Here is a 21,988-nt window from a genome sequence, read left to right as displayed (position 1 = left end):
CTGAAGAAGAAACTCAATGCATCATGGGAATCCCCCGGCAGCCTACGTCTATTGCAGCATAACTAAGGGAAGATTCAGGGTCACCTGGTCCAGCCCTAACTATATGCTTTAGCAAAAAGGAAAGTTTGAAGCCTAATCTTGAAAGTAGAGATAGTGTCTGTCTCCTGAATCCAAACTGGAAGCTGGTTCCACAGAAGAGGGGCCTGAAAACTGAAGGCTCTGCCTCCCATTCTACTTTTAAATACTCTAGGAACAACAAGTAGGCCTGCAGAGCGAGAGCGAAGCGCTCTAATAGGGTGATATGGTACTACAAGGTCATTAAGATAAGATGGGGCCTGATTATTTAAGACCTTGTATGTGAGGAGCAGGATTTTGAATTCAGTATATAGTCTTTACTGTTTTACATATACATTTTAGTTCGCCTAATAGTACCTGATAGTAGCAGTTCTCTTACTTCCTGTCATTAGGCCACCAAAACTGGTGGGGATCACCAGTAGAAGACCATGAAGACATTTAAAGAGATTTGTCATAGATAGAGTGGCACAGTTATGTGTGTGTTTAGTTAGTTTGTTTGTTTGCTTGTTTTAATCAATTTTAAATCATGCTTTTTATTTGTTTTTGTTTCTAATGTCTCTGTAAAGCACTTTGAATCACCTTGTTGTTGAATTGTGCTATACAAATAAATTTGCCTTGCCTTGCCTTGCCTTAAACAGAGCATTTTATAATCTGCTACTCCTGCTCCATCCTGGAAAAATCTTCTATTCCATTTTTGTTAAGAAATCTCTTCCATAAAAAGCAGACTTACTCAAGGCTAGAATTGCCCCAATGGAAGAACTCCACATGACTACTCAGCTTAAACTACCTACAAAAACCGTAAACTTCACATTCTACTGCACAGACTGTTTAGTATTAAAGCATAATTATAACCAACCACAGACAACCATTGCAAAGTAAAAATATCTTAAACTACAAGAACTAGCTCAAGAAAGCTTTAAGGAAAAGTAATGGACTGAACAAGCAATACATGAACACAGCTGTTGCTATTATAGAAAATAATGGTGCAGGAGGGGGGAAACCTCTCAGCAGACACCATGGTGGGCAGTTGGGACAAAGACATAACTGTTGGATTTTCTCAATGGACAGATTTGATAAATACATAATCACTACAGCTCCCACCCCCCAACCCACTTATCCATACAGTCTAGACTGGGCCGGTCTCTTTCTGTCATGGTCTCCGTGCCTGCCCGGTCGGCCCCACAAGGCTACAATTGCTGTTTCTGTTCTCTCCCTCTCTGCCTGGGCGGAGCTCACTGTGGGCTCCTGCCCTTGGCCCACACACACACCTGACAACACTCACCCATCATCACCGGGAGCACTATTTGAGGCTGGAACACAGATCCTCTCGTCGCTGGATGATTGTACCCCTAACGTTAGTGTTCTCACAGCTCTTGTGCTTCATATTCGTGATTTGTGATTAGTTGGTGACCTGCCTTCTCGTCTGCCTCAGATCTCCCCCCCCCCCCCCCCCCCCCCGGGACCTGCGACCTCCCTGCTGCGGGAACGTGTGTGAGTGTGAGCGAAGAAGACGTGAGCGAGTTACCCTGTGATTCCCCCGGAGTTTTGGATCCCTTCACTGTACATATATTGCACTGGCACTGTAAATAAACTACACCTTGGAGATACCTTACCGCTCTGCGTTTGAATCCCTGTACCAGATCGTGACAGAATCATCCAGCCACGGAAATGGATTCAGCAGATCCAGCGGTCTCGACTCCCACCCTCGCCACTTTGGCTGCGATGCTGGCACGCCACGAGCAGATGTTCATTCACCTTCGAGCAGAGCTCGCGAACCTCACACAGGCCGTGGCCCGGCTAACACCGCTACCAGCCGCTCCACTGGTCGCCGCTCCTCCGTCGGAGGCGCCAGCTCCAGCTGTAAGTGTCGCGCCACCTGTTCACGTTGACAGATTCCTCCCCACTCCCAGGGCTTTCACGGGAGAGATTGATAAATGTGCTGGTTTCCTCACTCAGTGTGCCCTTCAGTTTCGCCAGCAACCGCAAGCCTTTTCTACTGATGGTGCGAAAATCGCTTATATCGTCCAGTTACTCCAGGACCATGCTCTAACCTGGGCTCAAGCTGCGCTTCAGGCGGAGCCGGACATCACCTTTTCTGACTTTCTTACTAAGTTTAAAGGTGTGTTTGACAGGAAAGCCACAACTGCCACCGCCGGCCAGCGCTTGCTTGCGCTTAAACAAGGTAAACGCAGCATGGCTGATTTTTCTATTGACTTTTCTACCTTGGCTGAACAGGCGAAATGGGGGGAAGAGGCCCTTAAAAGTGCATTGCTCACTAATAATGAGGAAATAAAGAATGAACTAATGCTCCGTGAACTGCCTTCCTCCCTGGATGCGCTTCTGGTTTTGTGTACGCGGGTGGACGATCAGGTGCGCGCACATCGGAGCGCACGCGCGCGTTCGGGGCATGCCCCGCTGGACTTTTGTGGGACCCCTACTGCAGCCCATGGGTCGTGTGACGCCGACACCGGGGATGGGGAAGAGCCCATGCAGCTTGGGCGCTCACGGCTGTCGCCCGCGGAGCGCCAGCGCCGTCTTGCCTCCGGTGAGTGCGTTTATTGCAGCCGTAAAGGCCACTCTGTCTCCTCCTGCCCAACGCTGGCAAAAGGGCGCGCTCACCAGTGATCGTGAGGGTGCTGGTGGGCGATCTGTCGAGTGAAAGCCCTCTCCCCAGACTTCTTTTGCCGGCTACTCTGCGTGTTCGGACTGTTTCTCATTCTCTCTCCGTTCTCATTGACTCTGGGGCTGAGCAGAACTTTATTGACACCTCACTCGCCGCCAAACTGAACATCGCCTTGGAGCCTCTGTCACGCCCCCTCCGCGTTCACGCACTGTCGGGCCAGCGCCTGCCTGACATCACTCATGTTTCTGAATTCCTTTCATTATCTCTCTCTGGCAATCACGCAGAAAGGATTTGTTTTTTTTCGTTTAAGGCTCCTCTCACTCCGCTGGTTCTGGGTCACCCCTGGCTTGTCCTCCACAACCCGCATATCGACTGGGAGAAGGGTGCCGTACTAGGTTGGAGTGTGGCCTGCCATATGAACTGCCTCCGGGCTGCGGCTTCCCCTGTTTCGCTCCCACCCACGGCCTCGCCGTCGGACGCCCCGGACCTCTCGATGGTTCCGCGGGTTTATCATGATCTGCAGGATGTTTTTTGTAAGGATCGGGCGCGGTCCCTTCCCCCGCACCGCCCGTACGATTGTGCCGTCGATCTTCTTCCTGGAGCTCCGCTGCCATCTAGCCGCCTGTACAGCCTCTCCCGGCCTGAGAGGGATGCTATGGAGCGCTACATCTCGGAGTCGCTGGCGGCAGGGTTGATTCGCCCCTCCTCTTCCTCTGTCGCGGCTGGGTTTTTTTTCGTGGATAAGAAGGATGGTTCGCTGCGGCCGTGTATTGACTTTCGGGGCCTTAATCAGATCACTGTTAAGAACAAATACCCTTTGCCGTTGCTTTCCTCCGCCTTTGAACTGCTTCAAGGCATGACCATCTTTACCAAGCTGGATCTGCGCAACGCTTACCACCTGGTGCGCATCAGAGAGGGGGATGAGTGGAAGACTGCGTTCAATACGCATCGGGGCCACTTTGAGTATCTCGTGATGCCGTTTGGGCTGACTAACGCCCCCGCAGTGTTTCAGGCGATGGTTAATGATGTCCTTCGTGATTTTGTTAACCGTTGTGTATTTGTGTACTTGGATGACATCTTGATCTTTTCTAAGACATTCGAGGAGCACAAGGTCCATGTCCGGCAGGTCCTGCTACGCCTTCTGGAGAACCGGCTCTTTGTGAAGGGGGAGAAGTGCGATTTCCACATGGCGTCAGTGAGTTTTCTGGGCCACATTATCGAGAAGGGGGACTTGCGGACTGATCCGGAGAAAGTGCGGGCTGTGGTGGAATGGCCTACTCCTCCTGATCGCCGCCAAGTGCAACGTTTTTTGGGATTCGCCAACTTTTACAGACGGTTCATTCGCGATTTCAGCAGAATCGCTCTCCCTCTCACTAAACTCACCTCTCCCAAAGTTCCCTTCCAGTGGGATTCTGCCGCTCAGCGAGCCTTCGCCCTGCTCAAGGACAGGTTCACCACTGCTCCCATACTCCGGCAACCGGACCTTACACGGCAGTTCGTTGTGGAGGTGGACGCGTCGGACTCCGGGGTTGGGGCAGTTCTGTCTCAACAGCTGGACGGTAAGCTGCACCCGTGTGCCTTTTATTCTCGCCGTCTCTCCCCAGCAGAGTGTAACTATGACATCGGGGACCAGGAGCTTCTGGCCGTCAAGCTGGCCCTGGAGGAGTGGAGACATTGGTTGGAGGGAGCGGCAGAACCATTCATCGTCTGGACGGATCACAAGAATCTGGAGTACCTGCGCTCGGCTAGACGTCTCAATTCCCGGCAAGCCAGGTGGGCGCTGTTTTTTGCTCGTTTTGACTTCACTATCACCTACAGGCCAGGAACACGGAACGTAAAGCCAGACGCCCTGTCCAGGCAATTCTCCATCACTGGGGAGGACTCGGACCCTGAGCCTGTCCTCCCGGCCGCCTGCGTAATTGGAGCCATCTCCTGGGAGATCGAGGGGCTCATCCAAGAGGCGCAGGAGACCGAACCGGATCCTGGCACTGGTCCACCTGGTCGCCTCTTCGTTCCTTCAGCCGTCCGCTCTCAGGTTCTCCAGTGGGCTCACACCGCCCGCTTTTCATGCCATCCTGGGGTCCTCCGCACCTGCTCGTTCCTCCGACGTTACTTCTGGTGGCCTGCTATGGCTAGGGATGCCAAGGAGTACGTAGCGGCCTGTTCGACCTGCGCCCGGAATAAGCTTTCGAACCGCCCTCCACTGGGTCTTCTGCAGCCTCTCCCTACACCAGCCCGACCGTGGTCCCATGTTTCTTTGGACTTTGTCACGGGGCTGCCGCCCTCCGCTGGTAACACCGCCATACTTACCATTATCGATCGTTTCTCCAAAGCTGCACACTTCGTCGCCCTCCCGAAGCTCCCCTCTGCCTTGGAGATGGCCCGGCTCCTCACCTCCCATGTGTTCCGTCTTCACGGGATCCCCGAGGACATCGTCTCGGATAGAGGGCCGCAATTCACGTCCCGTGTTTGGAGGGAGTTCTGCTCCGCACTGGGGGCCAAGGTCAGTCTGTCTTCCGGTTTCCATCCACAGAGTAACGGGCAATCGGAGCGGGCCAACCAGGAGCTGGAAGCTGCCCTCCGCTGTGTCGCTTCGCACAACCAATCGACCTGGAGTGAACAGCTTCCATGGATCGAATACGCCCACAACAGCCACACGTCCTCCGCCACGGGCAAGTCTCCCTTCGAAGCGTCCCTGGGCTATCAACCGCCTTTGCTCCCGGCCATCGAAGGTGAGCACTCCGTTCCTTCTGTACAGGCTCACCTCCGCGGGTGCCGTCGTGCCTGGCGGGCGACTCGGGCTGCCCTACTCCGTACTAAGGAGCGGAACAAGACCCTCGCTGACCGTCGCCGGACACCGGCCCCCGTGTACACCATCGGTCAACAGGTATGGCTGGCTACCCGTTTTGTGCCACTACGGACTGAGTCAAAGAAGCTGTCTCCTCAGTTTATTGGCCCTTTTCCCGTGGAAACCGTTGTGAACCCTGTGTCTGTCCGCCTCAAGCTGCCGCGCAACATGCGCATTCACAATGTCTTCCATGTGTCTCAGGTCAAGCCGGTGCTCTCCAGCCCGTTGTGCCCTCCCTCCAGGGCCCCGCCACCCCCCCGGCTCGTGGATGGTCAGCTGGTCTACAATATCACCCGCATCATGGACTCCCGGCGCCGGGGTCGGGGTTTTCAGTACCTGGTTGACTGGGAGGGCTACGGGATAGAGGAACGCTCCTGGGTGCCTCGAGCTGCTGTCCTGGATGGGGCCATGCTCCGGGACTTCCACCGCAGGCATCCAGGTAAGCCTGGTGGGTCACCGGGAGGCTCCCGTTGAGGGGGGGGTACTGTCATGGTCTCCGTGCCTGCCCGGTCGGCCCCACAAGGCTACAATTGCTGTTTCTGTTCTCTCCCTCTCTGCCTGGGCGGAGCTCACTGTGGGCTCCTGCCCTTGGCCCACGCACACACCTGACAACACTCACCCATCATCACCGGGAGCACTATTTGAGGCTGGAACACAGATCCTCTCGTCGCTGGATGATTGTACCCCTAACGTTAGTGTTCTCACAGCTCTTGTGCTTCATATTCGTGATTTGTGATTAGTTGGTGACCTGCCTTCTCGTCTGCCTCAGATCTCCCTGTACCAGATCGTGACACTTTCTCTTAGTAACTTACATGCTTTTCTTGTCTAAATGCCTGATTGTCCACTATAGCAACACATGTTGCACTATGAAACACAGACGCTGTTGCAAGACATTAAATCATATCTAATATTTCAGAGTCTAGAGACTATGTCCCTATTGCATTCAAATGGAATAGAGCCAGACTGCTGGAACAGACAAGCAGATGGCATTTTAATATTTTTCAAAGAAACAGAATTTGACAGTTGCATGAAACTATGAATAAATCGACATATTTACTCACTGCGCACCACTGCCCAGTATCCTGCTAGCTAACGTTGAATTGTTGGAGAACAAACTAGACGATCTGAGGGCAAGAGTCACCTTCCAACGAGACATGAGGGACTGCAACATTCTGTGCTTCACTGAGACATGGCTGACCCCCAACGTGGTGGATCGGGCAGAAATTCCATCGGAGTCACTCTCTGTGCTCCGCGCGGACAGAACGGCAGAGTCAAACAAAACCAAAGGTGGAGAAGTGTGTTTCATGGTAAACAGAAAGTGGTGCGACGTCAGGAGCATATCTACTCTCTTCAGCGGCTGCTCGCCACATCTGGAATACCTGAGCATGAACTGTCGCCCTTTTTACCTGTCCCGCGAGTTCACCTCGTTAATCGCCACAGTGGTCTACATCCCACCCCAGGTGAACACAGGTATGGCTCTGTCTGAACTACATGATGTGCTGAGTGCGTTTCAAAACAAGGACCCGCAGGAGACTTTAATAAAGCAAACCTTGGACATCTCATGCCGAACTTTTATCAACATGTCATGTGTCCGATGAGGGGAGACAGAATCTTGGACAATTGCTACACAATTGCTAACAACTGCCTGACAATAGAGACCAGCAATCAGCATCGCAGAGCATGACGTCAGAGCTGTGCTGAGGAGAGTGAGCGCAAGGAAAGCAGCAGGACCAGATGGCATCACCGGCCGTCTGCTGCGCTGCTGTGCTGACCAGCTAGCAGGTGTGTTCACTTTGATTTTCAACGAGTCCCTGGCGAAGTCTGTGGTCCCCATATGCTTCAAGAGATCCACCATCATCCCTGTGCCCAAGAACAGCAAGCCCTCATGCCTGAACGACTACCGCCCAGTTGCACTGACCTCAGTAGTAATGAAGGTGTTCGAGAGGCTGTTGAAGAACATCATCTCCTCCTCCATCCCAGACACCACAGATCCGCTCCAGTTCGCCTACCAACCCAACAAATCCACGGAGGACGCCACATCCTGCACACCACCCTCAGCCACGTGGACAAGAAACAGGGTAACTATGTGTGAATGCTGTTTGTTGATTACAGTTCAGCGTTTAACACAATAGTGCCCTGCAGACTGTTCACAAAGCTGAGGGATCTGGGACTCAACAGCCGTCTGTGTGCATGGGTGTTGGACTTCCTCACTGGCAGAACTCAGGTGGTGAGGGTGGGTAGGTGTGTCTCTGACAGCATCGCCATCAACACGGGAGCGCCACAGGGCTGTGTCCTCTCGCCACTGCTCTACTCCCTCTACACTTCAGACTGTGTGGCCACCCACGGCTCCAACACCATTGTGAAGTTTGCTGACGACACAGTGGTGTTGGGTGCCATCTCCACCAACGATGAGGCGGCCTACATGGATGAAGTGAAGAATTTGGCATTGAGGTGCCAGGACAACCACCTCCAGCTGAACGTCGGCAAGACCATTTCATGCCTGATCCTTCTGACTTCATTGCGGCACAAGCCACTTTAACACCCCACTCACACAATGTACATTTTGAACTGTAAATTTCCAGATTTTTTTATTCTATTTAACTTAATGTATATAATTTACTCACTTATTGCGCATAATGTCCTCTTTGTATATATCTACTTACTTACTGTATATAATGTTTTTCTCTCTCTATTTTGCACAGTCGAGGAGCGGCAGCTGATGCAGACCTTGTTAATCCGGGGGATGGGGACTAGCTTTGGGAACCCTTACTGGATGAACAAACCTTGATTTTTACTTGTTAGTTGATGTCAGCAGGTCACACTTACACAAAACTGAAAATGGGAATTGCAATCAGTGCATTGCTACTATTAGTATAATGTATGCCTCTTCATCACTACAGATTTGATTAAATGTTCAGGTCAGGTTCTTACTTTGTGTGTAGTGGTCCAGGTTCTTCTCTGAAGTCTGGGGGTTTACCAATGGACCGGTCACTCTTCTGAGACAGAAAGTTGATCCCTGAAGCCTGTGACCTCTGACTTCTGCAAACAAAGATATGTTTATTCATATGTCATCAGACATTAATAAATTCTCAGTTGAAAGTCATTTAAATTGGTCTAAATTGCAGTTCTCACCATACTTGAATTTTTAACTTAATACCAATACCCAGTAAAATACTTTAGATACCACTGGGGCAGTGTGCATAGCTCATGGCAAAGAAGTAATTTCTTGAAAAGGTGAAGTTTTTAATTGTCAACTCTTTTTACCAGTTCTACATCAGATATAAAAATACAAGCATTTAAGATTAAATTTTATTTATTTTACAAACTATTTCAATCATTCATTACATAAAGGTGACATTAATGTAAAGGTATAATATAGTGCGAAGTCTACTAATAAGCAAAATGTAACAAGAAACAACACAATACCCAACACATCTCAGTAATTCAAATACTGTAGAAGTTAAAATGATAACATGGATAACGTGCATTATTAGTTATGCTAAAATAAAGCAGAACAATGAGCTGCTCTGTGAAACACACTGAATAGCTCATTTTTTAAATCCAAGTCAGCTGATAGAGGCTCAGCCAATCTGTGACTAAACTGGATGAGCAGTTAAGAACTGGATGGATTGGATATTCCTGGAGACGAGTTACTAGCAGTGATTTTACTCTGTGTCTGAGGGTCCAGCTTCATCGGTGAAGTCTGTAGGTTGATGTTTGGACCGGTCACTCTTCACAGGCAGACGGCAGAGTCCTGCAGACTTCGCTTTGTCCTCCTCTTCCTCGATCATCATCTTATGGACTTCAATCAGTCTGAGAGGCACAGACACGCAGTGAGTTCACAGTAATTGAGTTTTGGATTTTCTTTGTATTGTAGCTCTGACATGACCACATTAAACTGATATTTCACACCACATGCTCATACTGTCTGCTTTATCATTTAAATCATTGACTGCCCGCTGCCCTCCTTGTCTGCCGTCTACAACTCCCGTTGTCTTAGTAGGGCCAGAAACATTTTAAAGGACACTACCCACCCCGGCTACAATCTTTTCAACCTACTGCCCTCTGGCAGGCGCTTTAGCTTCCTCCCCAAAAGCCATCACCATACTCAACTCAAAATATCTGAAATATCATCAATTCTCTGACTGTCTGTCTCTGTCAGCACTGTACTATGTATTTATATTTATAGTAAATGTATAGTTACATTATTGTATAGTTTTTATAATGTGCTATAAGCACATGTGCACTTTTATAGAGCTGTTTCTAATCTCGTTGCACTATGTATAGTGACAATAAAGGCTTTCAATTCAATTCAATTTATGTTGGTGGGACTATTTGAACCCACCCATCTTTACTTATAATACAGGTTTCTAATAATTCATGTGAAATCTAAATACTGTGTGCCAACATGATTTATTATATAGATTTGATCAAATTTGTGGATAGGCCTTTATATCCTGTGTGTGGTGGAAAGTGGAAACCCAAAATGCAGAGTCACATAACAGAGAAAAAAATCATCCACCAAGTGGCATCAAATGGGGAAAAGCTCACAGGCATGCAGGAAACAAGCAGTGCAACACAACAGTGAACGCATGCAAATGGAGGCTTTAAATATACTGGAGGCTACTGGGGGGGAAAGAACACAGCTGGAGTACAATAAGGAACAAGTGAAACTAATTGAATGATAAAAAGGTAAAGGGAAGTAAAAGTGATGAAACTAGAACTAAGAAAACCTGAAAACATAAACATGGACAACCCAAAGGAGGATTAGCATCTAAGAAATCAAGACTCAAAACACCACAAACAACTAAACAACCCAAAAGTTAAGCTGAAAATATTTGACAGAACTTAAAAGTCTTGGGGTCCAAGACCCAGGACCACAACAACACATTAATATCATTTTTTCCCTCCATGTCCCCACAATTACATTTTCTTTTTTTTTTTTTTTAGAAAAAAGAGAGTTAACTGAAGTGCAGACGGCCTTAATTTAAGTATTGCATCAATGCAAAATTGTCTAAGTGTATTTTCTGCATATTGCAGCCATTTGTAGATTAGTAGTAATCACTCTTGTACAGGTTTGGTTTTTGGGCTTTTCTATTTGTGCACTATTCTTTCTAATTATTTATTTTTCTGTTTTTTCCCCCAAATATATCTCTGATTCACTTTCAAGTCTGTGTCTAGGCTGAAACTCAAGTGTAAACTCTTTTAATAATGACCTTTGACCTTTCAGTGTTTCTAATTCGCAGCAGGACTGTGATGTGAGTATCTGAAAAATTTTCACAATTTTCAAGCCATAAGAGTGACGTCTCTTTAAGCCTGTGTGCATGTGTGTCGCACAATACTACTACTATTACTACTACTACTGCACTAGGCCCTCAGAGGGACACATTGCAGCAAGGGTTAAAGGTCAGACGCCTGCAGGCTGGGGGTTGGGGCAAACATCCGAGCGCTACACAGTCTTGCAGCTGATAAAGAGTGAACTACTCCCATCTTTCAGAAGTGATTGCCAGTTTGCTGGGTTTTATTTAGAGAACGAGAGAGTGAGAGAGATCATGTTCTACATCACGGTTTAAAAAACGGGATTTGTTAACATGAAGCAGTTATCAAATGAAACAGGGATCAGCCCTGTTTTTGGCACTGAGTGTTGAGATGTGACAGTTTTAATAAAACCTGCAGATTCCTGCATTTATGGAGAGCATGAAAAGTTAGCCAGAGACCACAGACATGAGAATGTGTCTGTAATTCTGACGCTCACCTGTGAGAACTATGAGGCAGACTGTTCACGTTGTTCATCCTGAATGATTCTTGGTCACGACATTTAGATCATCAGAGAAAGGTCATGTCACTCCACACACATTTGGAAAATCTCATAGTTTGACCATAAAATCAGAGAATAATTACAACTTGGCTGCAGCAACATGAATAAAGACAAATATCTTCTATGTGGCTGTGTTTTCATTTGCAAATATAAGATGTTAAAAGAACTTGTGATGTTAAAGCTGGTCTGATGAAATGTGTGAATATTTCCATCTGAGAGTCTAGTTCTAAGAAAATATTTGGTTAACTTTTGTTTTATATTTTTACAAGAAATAAACAGCGTGTATTTTTCAGAGAACTGAGTTGGAAGTGCGCTCTAAACAAACCACACATTGCCACCCACGGCCTTGTCTTGGAGTATTTAAGTGTTAAAGTTCACATCCTGTCTGGGTGGTGACTGTATTTTTTCACCTGAGCTGCTGTGAATGTTGCAAAAGCCCCGAAACTGATAATGCAGGTCTCAGTGTTCAGAAGCCTTTTTCTCAGTGCTGGATGATTTCTGTCACCAGAGTTATTTCATATATTAAAAGGACATTGGTTTTAATTCATGCACCTTTCCTTTATCTGGAGAGCCTCCGTTTTCAAAGAGAAACTCATGCAGGACACCTGAGCTCACACAGGCTCTTACTGAACTGCATCTTTGTGTATAAATGAAAGTAGATCACCTTTGATTGCAGCATCGCAGTGATTTTCCTCATTTAGTAAATATATTCCATATTGTAACAAATCAAATCTCTTATTTTCTTATGTTTTCCTGTCGTGATCCAGTGACATCATATATATTTATATATATACATAATATGTTTATATGACAGTAAATACATTTTATGTTGGTTTATTTTGTTGTTTAGTCTGTATATGACATTCATTATAGCAGTTAGCACTAAGTCACTTTGAATGTTTGGTGTAAATGAACCGCGGGTCACACTTGTCATGTACTGTTGGATGGAGGCAGTGAGCAACACACAGGAGCTACTGATCTCTGAATGTCTGACTTATAAAATCTATCGTTTAATAAAAATAAACAGTTTTGAGTAAACTGTGATCAAGAGAGCTTTAAAGAGAAAAACAAAGTACTTGTAAATAACTGGATTAATAGGGAAAATGTGCTGATGAAATCTAATGGAAGGAGAGTTACATACACTAAATGAAACAGGAAGTGTAATCATATGTGACTGAATGTTCACATGTGATGGAGTTTTCACTTTTACAGGAAAGAAGAAAATATGATTTTAAAGTTTAAATCCTGTATTAAATCATAAATGTGGAAAACATTAGTTAGATAGAGACGATCAGATCGAGTGATTTGATGTTAATGTTGTCTAAGAAGACCTGACGTCCAGTAGGTTAAAAATGAGGTGAGAGAGCTGAACCTGTGTGGGGGTCGTGGGGGTCGTGGGCTGCAGATCAAAACTATTGAGGTGTCTTATAATACCACCACTGGCAGAGGTGCAGGGCTTGTGTGTAAACCAACTCAGACAAAAGGTCATATACGTGATCTTATGGTCTGGACATTTGCATCACGGACATTGAGGATTCTGAGATTTCAGATCACTTCCCAGTTTTGTTTAATACTGTACACTGTAAACCCGAATGTTCAAAGTAATTAAATAGATTAAGTAGTGTATACTCAAAGTCTTTAAAAGTTCTGTTAACTTAAATATGTCAAGTTCGTGTAACATGTTCTTCTTTTTGAGTAAATGAAACTAATAATATTTGATTGAATTGAACTATTTCTATATTAAGTAAGCATCACTTAAAATCATAACTTAAGCACAACATAACACAGATAAGTTAGGACATATAAGAATGGTAAAGTCCTGTTATTTTTGTTGTTTCAAGTAGGTAGGATTTAATAATAAACTTAATTTATGTAGCACATGCTAAAATACAATAAAATCTCAAAGTGTTTCACCAAATAAGTAAAATCAAATTGTCTTAAATGCATTAGTGGAAGACAAAATGTATTTATTTTAATATTCATTGTTTTATCAATGTATCCTACATATATATTTTTAATTTTTTCCGTAAGTGTTGAGCAGCTGCAGGAATCAATTTTTATTCTGAGTTAATCTCTGATTCACCCTCCGAAGCGGAAGGCGGCGCTAATGAGCATTAATACGAAACACAGAAGAAGTGAAGGTATATGGGCGGGAACAGCACCAAAGAGGCAACACGGACGACTGGAGAAAGTTGGACCTAACGGCAGCAACTAGCATCACTGGACTTACATTAAGTTTTCAATGTTGATATTAGTTTATTGTTAAAATACGAATATTTAGTTGTATTTTGGGTGCGTGTCGAAAAGAATAGCAGAAATGTCGGGTCCGTGTTTTTTATGTGCTTTGCTGCTCTCCCCGAAGGAAACTTTGCGCTTGCAGAGCTAGCATTAAGTTGTTGTAATGAGGGTGGCAGGCTGTTTAAAAAGTTAGATACTACTTGTTCTAGAGGTGGCGCCCGGTCGCCTAGTATGAAACAAAGTGTTTTAATCTCTCTAAATTTTTAAACCCCCTCTCATGACTCAGAATAGTTGGGTCCAAACAAGCCCGTTGTCCCTGCAGTTACACAGCGGAGATGCCTGTCTGCAGTGAGAGTGCTTTCAAGCCGTTTGCTTGTTAGAAACGCTATATTTTAAACTATATGTGCAGGGTTAGGGTTGTGAAGGAGTGAAGGAGCTCTTGGACCTCTGGCCTGCTCTAAAAATGGAGTCTGAGGTAATATGGATCAGCTCTCTTTAAAATGAAAATTGTAATTCTTACTCATGTGGCAACTTTTTGCTGCTTTATAAAGATGTGCGAGATTCTTCAAATTGAACTGTATTGTCCTTCTGCTGTAGTTGTATGCAGAGTTTCAGCGGATTACAAATCAGAACCTGCCCAATACATTCTACGCTGAACTTGACCGCCATCTTCCTCGACTGATGACCTTATTCAGACAGAAGGCATCAAAAACTGGGAAGACAGCAGATGCCCTGGCTGAAAGTCTAAGAATTCACAATTACCAGGTAATAATAGATTGTTACACATTTCATAGGTTGAACCAGTGGAACATTGGACAGGTTCAATGATTTAAATGAGCTTTTTGAATTTTGCTATTACTCCACTTTGTGTTTGCTATTTGTCTGACTGTGAACAGGTTATTTGTGGACATATGTTCTGATTTGACTGTTGTTGTTGTTGTTCAGTAAACTCACCAGTATATACAATTCTGTTTTTATCTGGAAATAGGAAATCCATGATATCCACACCAAGCGCACTACCGTTCTCCACGCCCTTCCTGTCTATCTGCGTGAGGATGTCTCTGGATTTTTCAGAACCTGCACTGTGAGTGTCCTTAAGTATCTAACAGATACTACTGTCTATATAAACAGTGCATGAAAGTACAAACATGTATTTTGATGCACTGTTTGGACTTACCTTTGTTTAGTCTACCCATACGGTTTCCATGTATGGCCTTTTCTGTCTCCTCACTACGAATGAACTGAATTGGTGTTTTGTTGAAAGTGATAAGATGTTTAGTAAAACATTTTCCTGTGTATTTCCTTTAGCTTAGTTTCAGTCTATCTCACACCACTTGATTCTCTGGTGAATTAGCTGATTTATGTGTGCAGAACATGGATCTTCTGTTTTTCACCTCTTACAGTGAGACTCAGGTCTCCCTTGTAAAAGAGGTATTGGATCTCAATGGGAGTTGGTAAAATGAGAAATTATATGTCGTCTGTTGTATTTCTTGGGTTAGATTGTGATTAGTATCTCTTTTTCATTAATTCAGGACGAATCTGATGAGTTGGAGCTTGATGGTGTTGAAGTGGCCCTCTTCACTGTCATCAGTGACCATGACACGACAAGTCCAGTTCACTACCAACTAGGGCTGCCACGATTAGTCGACTAGTCACGATTACGTCGACTATCAAAACCGTCGACGACTGATTTAATAGTCGACGCATCATTTGAAGCTTTGTAAGATCCCAAAAGACGCAGGAATAAGTAGCAGGATTTAAGAGTGTAATAACGGACTGAAACAGAAGATGGCAGCACTGCATGTACAAGGATGTCAGCTGCCGTTAAACCCCGAAGAAGAAGAAGAAGCTGTGTCCCAGAATTCATAGCGCAGCCCAGCTCAGTTTCCAACAATGGCGGCAGCTAGTTAGTTTTAATGTTACTCTTATTATTCTTTCTGGGTCACAAAATAAACGTTTAACATATTTTCAGGCGAGAATGTAGCTGTGTAAACCTCAAATATCTGCTCAGTTTATCAGGACACCACATATTTTCAAAAGCGCTCCGACGTTTTCGGAGACATCTGTTACCCACTAGCTCGATAGCGAGCCGGGGGCTAGGCTAACTAGAGCCGTGAGAACACCGGACTCCCGGCAAATCGTTTTCAAACCCACCGCCGTCTTTCGCTACTCAGGTTAAACATGATATATGAGTCACTTAGATAACTTAAAATGTTATTGTTTGGCTTTTTTTGTATTTTATTTGTTCCTGAGTAAATCAGTTTGGCTGAGATTAAATTTATAGTTTTTACACAGCTGAATAAACATCAAGCAGACAGCTGATTATCAGAAGTGTGAGATGCTCCAGAATTTACTCCGGTGTCCTGTTATAGTTTAGATAGCAAGGAGTTTATTAAACTTCACCGAAACAATCTGCAGATTTCATTCAAATTGAATAAACTATCATCTTGTCTTTATTTTTAGTTAGCACAGACCTTAAACACTTAAAGCTGTAAGCTAATGATAGTTATATAAGAGCAGATGCTGCTGGTGCAATAAGCTGTACGTTTTATGTCCAATGGATGATGATCTGATTAGTCGACTAATCGCAAAAATAATCGGTGACTAGTCGACTATCAAAATAATCGTTTGTGGCAGCCCTACTACCAACCTGTGAAAATCTCTGTCGTCATTGAAAGTGATGCCGTGTTCAGTCTCCCCAGATTTGGTGAAGCCTTCCTGGTAATGTTTGGACTGATCTATGCACCTCAGCTACCCCAAAGCCCTGACCTTTAGAATTTACTCAAAAGATTTTACTTGGTCTAGAAAGTGGTAAACTGTCACCCAGGTTACAGACCCTCAAGAATGACTTGTCTATGTAGGAACTCATCTGAAAGAAGGATGCAGGGTGAAGCATTATAAAAGGCTAGTTCAAAGTTCTCTCCTTTTATCTAAATAATGCCTCAAAACGTTATTGAATTACTCTACAGGTGTTCAGCCAATAGGTCCAAACTATACAACGTGCCTTTGTTCTCATTAACATAATGCAAAGCAACACTAATGTTTTGTATGTTTTAATGTTTTTCGTAATACTATTTCCAAAACATTGTGGGCTGCGCAAGATGACCTAAATTTCACTGTTTGATACTGGTTAATGTAAAACAAATAGCATTGTAATTCACTCAAATTGCTGCCCTGTTGCCTTATTCAGATATTAGCCAGAGAGCCAACAGCACATTTTGATATTATTAATTATTATTTGGCATTATTTTTCATTACTCTGACAGTTTTCCTGACTAAACAAATTTTGGTCTACTTATTTTAATTTATAAATGTTTTTGTTAATTATTTTTAATTCATTTAATTTTTTATTTTTTTAAATGTATTTAATTTCAACATAGTGCTAAAAGGGAGCAGGCAAGATACTGTTCAATAGGGATGGGTATCGAAAACCGGTTCTTGTTGAGAACCGGTTCCCACTGTTTCAATTCCTTGGAATCGTTTGCCACTTTTAAAAACGATTCCCTTATCGATTCCAGTCGCCCCGAATGACGTCATCACGTTGAGTAGCGTCTTTTACCCAGTAGGAAACACGGCGCCTGAGCGGCGCAAACGCTCAAAAGTTTGGTTACAACTTATGAGAAAGGATGACAACAGGGCAACGTGCAATACTTGCAAAGTAGAGATTTCATCAGAGGGAGGAAACACTACGAACATGCAAAAGCATTTGCTCAAAAAACACGCGATTGCTTTCAACGAATGTCGTGTTTTTGATCCGCTCCGGACTAGCGAAGCTCAACCCAGCAGCAGCGGTAGCGTTTCCACGTCCTCTCCCGTTAATACTGCAGGTAACTAATCAATTAGCATTGCATATTATGTTAGCGCGATTTACCTTATTACAAAACCTGCTATTACTGTGCGTTGCATTTAGTGACCATGATGAATCAATTGCCTCAAAAATTTTAAGTTTTGGGTCACATGTTTTTAAGTATCAAGTAGTCAACATATTTGACTAACGTGTACTTAAAATAATGACAACACAAACTAATAAACATTTGAGTTTTGTTAACATAAAAATGTTGTGGTTGTGTACTTATGTTTTATAAGTTCTGTGAACTTATTTCTTTGAATTTGTAAACTTGAAACTTTAAGTCATATTAACTGCAAATATTTGAGTTGACTGTTCTCAAAAGATACAAGTACCATGTAATCCAAACTTTTATGTTCTGGAAAAATTTGACTTTTGAGTTGATCAACTCAAAAAAATTGAGGCAATCAATTGCCTCAATTTTTTTGAGTTCTGGTAACTTATTCGGGTTTACAGTGTAGTGAGTAATGTGGAATTGAACAGTGATGGTCCTGTGTGGCAAACGCGCACGATTAACTCCCAGTCAATCGCTCCCTTCACTGATGGTTTCCTTGACTCTCCCCTCTCTGATGCTAGCTGTAACGGGGGTTTATCAGCGGACGAGCTTGCTCTTTTCCCTCTGAGGGTTAAACGTGCCAAATCCTCACAACCCTGGCTAAATGATACTACTCGCGCCCTTAGGCGTGAATGTCGTCGCGCTGAGAGAAAACAGAAGAAAGACAAAATCCACGTCTCTCTGGACATCCTTCATAATTGTTTATCTAAGTATCAAAAGTTAAATCAGGGCTCTAGAGTGCGACCAATGGTGCGACTAAAAAAAAATATTTGGTTGCACCTGTGCGACCAACTATGGAAGCCCGTTTCCGCCACTAAAAAAAAAAAAAAAAGGATCCATAACTCAAAATTTCGAGTTATTTTCTCGAAATTTTGAGTTTTTTTCTCGAAATTTCGAGTTATTATCTCGAAATTTCGACATATTAACTCAAAATTTTGAGAAAAGCAACTCGAAATTTCGAGTTAGCGCTGCCAATCAGTAATCTACGTGAATGACGTCATTTCCATGTTACCCGGAAGCTGAAGCCCTCAGCTACAAATGCTACAGCTAAGCTACCGGTATTACATCCAGTCGTGAATGCACAGATTGTTGAGTGTTTTCAGCCTGGCTTCACAAATGATGAAATCCCTGTGTTATTAGCTGAATCACATGGTGTTACTATCAGCAAACATACTTTAATTTGTTGGGATCCGTTTTTGAGTGCGCGGTCCTGCACCATATGCTTCCGGGTAACAAGAAAGCGACCTCATTCACGTATATTTTTGATTGGCAGAGCTAACTCGAAATTTCGAGAAAATAACTCGAAATTTCGAGAAAATAACTCGAAATTTCGAGTTATGGATACTAGCTTTTTTTTTTTTTTTAGTGGCGGAAACGGGCTTCCATAACCAACTGTTCGGGTAGCAAAAAAAAAATAAAAAAATCTGCAACCTTCCCTGTGGTCAACAACAGACACACATTTTGCCCCTATGGTGGACTAAACCAATCAGAGATAGTCAGGGGCGGGACCTCTCTGATTGGCCGTGGTCCAGTTGAAAGTGCAGGTGGAAGTGGGAGGCGAGTAGCTTGAATAAAGCGATATCAATTCATTAAATCCTGAATCGACTTTTAAGTATAACTGTGTTTTGCCAGAAACGCCAGATTCTCAGATTAAAGCTCACAAAACCATTTCAACAACAACCAAACAGCAGATGAGAGCAGGTACACGGACTCCACACAAAGACGTAAACACAGACCGACGCATCAGAATCAGCTTTGTCTTTCTCGGCTTTCTCACCCGACGGCCCGCAGACGGACACGCTGTCGGAGCTCAGCGATCCTGATGCGTCCGGTCCGCGCTGTGTTTACGTCTTTTTGCGCTGATTCTGAGCTGCAGGTTTTGTCTCTCCAACCAAAATCCACCGAGCCAGCAGCAAAAGAAGCAGCAAACTGCGCTTCACATTTGATCAATGTCGTCATGAATTTTGCTGTTTTGCTTCCACGACTATTAAAATCACACTTCATGCACAGCTAGCTCTCTCTCTCTCTGTACTTCAAGAACAGTTTCCGTCTCCAATCTCTGTTTTCTGTATTATTCATTGGCTTATTACCCACCAGTCTACCGTTGTTTACAGCGCTGTGGCTGCTGTCTTTTTCTTTTTCACTTAAATGTCCTCGGACAAGAAAGCCTGTTTTTTTCTGTTGTTCAATACTGAAGAAATTTAAACTTTATATGCAGAAGATTGTAGAATATTTTTAAGGTTATCTGCTATAAAAAGCCAGACCAGGAAAATCTCCTTCATGTTTTTCTGTGTTTTATTCTCAGTTACTTTCACACAAAGGCATCTGCTGTGATGTTCACAATTCTGATGAAGTCAGTGCTGATAAATGATCAGAGTTATAATATTTCTGACTGTCTGAGGCTAAGTTGAATCGAATCGGGACTTTGAAAACCGGAATCGAGTGGATTATAGAAATCAGTGATGATACCCAGCCCTAGTGAGCAGCCTAGGCCCGACAGAAGTGGATGTAGCTGTAATAGGAAAAGAACTATTGCTAACTTTTCTGTTAAGGCCTGATCCTTCTGAAAGTCATAGCCAGTGCTCTGACACGGTGCCATCAATCTTTGAATGCTGAAAAAGCACAGTGTATCCAGAAAAACACATTATATTATATCAATTATTAGAAAATTTGTGTGCGCCTAACTTTTGTGCCGGTACGCCTAACGGCGGTACGCCCATGGCAAAAAGTTCGTCTAGAGCCCTGTTAAAGCTGCCAAATCTGCCTTTAGTCTATCATTATTATGACTAATAGCCACACCCAACCTTTTTAATACTTTTAACTCTGTGATAAACCCTAGCACTATCACTTATAGGGATGCCTCCCCTGCTCTTTGTGATAAATTCTTAAAGTATTTCTCTGAAAAAGTCTCAGCTCTAAGGGCTTCTCATCCATCTCATTCATCGTCAGTTTTAGACCCAGTTCCAGTCTCCGAATGTTTGACTGTCCCTGAGTGTCTGAGAGCTGCTGAGCGCGCAGGTGTTTCACTGCTGCTGCATCTAATAAACGCCAGAGAACAACCGCAGCTCGGATGACCTGTTTTCTCAGGAAACGGCAGCTGTCGAGCAAGACAGCGGAAACACAGACGACTGATGTGCTGAGAAAGGAGCGCGAGCCGCCGGGTTCAGATGAACGGGTCAGAAAACGAGCCCTGTGCACCTGAAGCTCACCTGAAGCTCACCTGAAGCTCACTCGCTGATGTGTTTAAGGACGCACAGCATGTGTCACGCGCATCTTTACGAGCTCACAGCAGCGCGAACAAACTGGACACCGGATGTCTGTGGGGGACATCCAGTGAGAGACGTCACTGTCACACGTGCTAAACATATCATCTCAGATCAACGTGATGTTCCAGAGAAGATGAGCGAGAGGAGCAGAGGAAACGAAGGAAAAGTCTCCGAGTTTGGGAGCTTTGTGCGCGTACTGCTGAATAAATCAGGCCCAAGCAGCTCTGACGCGCTCTGCGCTCTTTCTTCATCAACGATAAAAACCTGTAACACGGGAACCTTCGTTCGGTGTAAAGTCTGTGCTGGCAGGGATGACTCCACAGCCCGCGGGCTCTGTGGGAGGATGTTCTCGCCATAGAGCAGGTGCACAGCGGCTGTTCGCGTCTCCGCAGTCAAACACGGAGACAAACACAGAAAAACAAGCAGCACGTTGCGTGAACACTCACCAGCCTCAGCCTCTTCCCTCTGTTCTCTCCAAACTAACGGACTCGAACTTGCGAGTCTTCTTACCTTCCTCTCTGCAGGAAATCGATGCTGCTGTGTAACCCCGGGGTGAACCCTCGCGGGCAGAAACCGCACACCATGAAAAAGCAGCGTTCAGGTGACAGCTGTAACCGCTTTGCCTTAAAAGGTTTGGAGAAAACCTAACAGAGAGCTTCTCTGTAACAGCGGGAACTAAACTTCTGTAGTTTTTTGTCAGCACAGAGACGTCATGTTTCTGAAGCTGTTGAATGTCTGAGCAGCGAGAGGACTCGATTCTGTGACAGCACAGCGCCTTATTATCGCAGGCCTCAGTTTAATGGTGTTTATTACTGGTTTTTAGTTGTGGTTGGTGGATGCAGTTGTAGCTTCTGAACTCTTTTGGTCTGTCAGATGTTTTGTGACACGTCATAAGCAGTGCTGAAATTTATCAGGATGCTATTAGAATGACAGGACTGTTCAAGGACGTTTTATTTATTCGTGCTCTGTTTTAACTGCATTGATGCCCAACAACATCACCAATATGCAGGAAATAAATATTACAATTATGCAGTTTGGTGTGATGAATAGATTCTGTTGATGGCGCTGCAGTCTTCATAAACCGCTGTGGATCAGAGCTAAGATAAGATAAGATAAGATAGAACTTTATTAATCCCTCGGGTGGGTTCCTCTGGGAAATTCGACTTCCAAAAAAAGCACAGCAACGACCAAAGTTACAGTTACAGAACTGTTATATAT

General features: G+C 44.6%; 1 protein-coding gene and 1 long non-coding RNA gene across 3 annotated transcripts in view; one reads left to right on the top strand and one right to left on the bottom strand.

The window, feature by feature from the left end:
* Nucleotides 1-9,352, bottom strand: part of LOC146567793 (protein NLRC3-like) — a 43,954-nt gene extending 34,602 nt beyond the window's left edge. The window contains exons 1-2 of one of the 2 annotated variants that reach the window (XM_085285658.1): nucleotides 9,216-9,352; nucleotides 8,478-8,585 (exon numbers count right to left, since the gene is read on the bottom strand). In XM_085285658.1, the coding sequence (XP_085141784.1) occupies nucleotides 8,478-8,585; nucleotides 9,216-9,340 (233 nt within the window). In that variant the 5' untranslated portion in view covers nucleotides 9,341-9,352. The remainder of the gene's footprint in view (nucleotides 1-8,477; nucleotides 8,586-9,215) is intronic. The other variant, XM_085285657.1, reaches the window with a different exon arrangement.
* Nucleotides 9,353-14,167: 4,815 nt separating this feature from the next.
* LOC146567792 (uncharacterized) lies at nucleotides 14,168-15,786 on the top strand. Its single transcript, XR_014893720.1, has 3 exons — nucleotides 14,168-14,367; nucleotides 14,591-14,686; nucleotides 15,135-15,786. It is a non-coding gene; the product is annotated as an uncharacterized LOC146567792 (long non-coding RNA).
* The last annotated feature ends 6,202 nt before the right edge of the window (nucleotides 15,787-21,988 follow it).

The sequence above is a fragment of the Mchenga conophoros genome, linkage group LG9 (genome assembly GCF_057382185.1).
Source record: "Mchenga conophoros isolate Kocher_MC1m ecotype Shallow Benthic linkage group LG9, M_conophoros_male_GT1.1, whole genome shotgun sequence".
Lineage (NCBI taxonomy): Eukaryota > Metazoa > Chordata > Actinopteri > Cichliformes > Cichlidae > Mchenga > Mchenga conophoros.
This window is presented reverse-complemented; position numbering and strand designations above follow the sequence as displayed.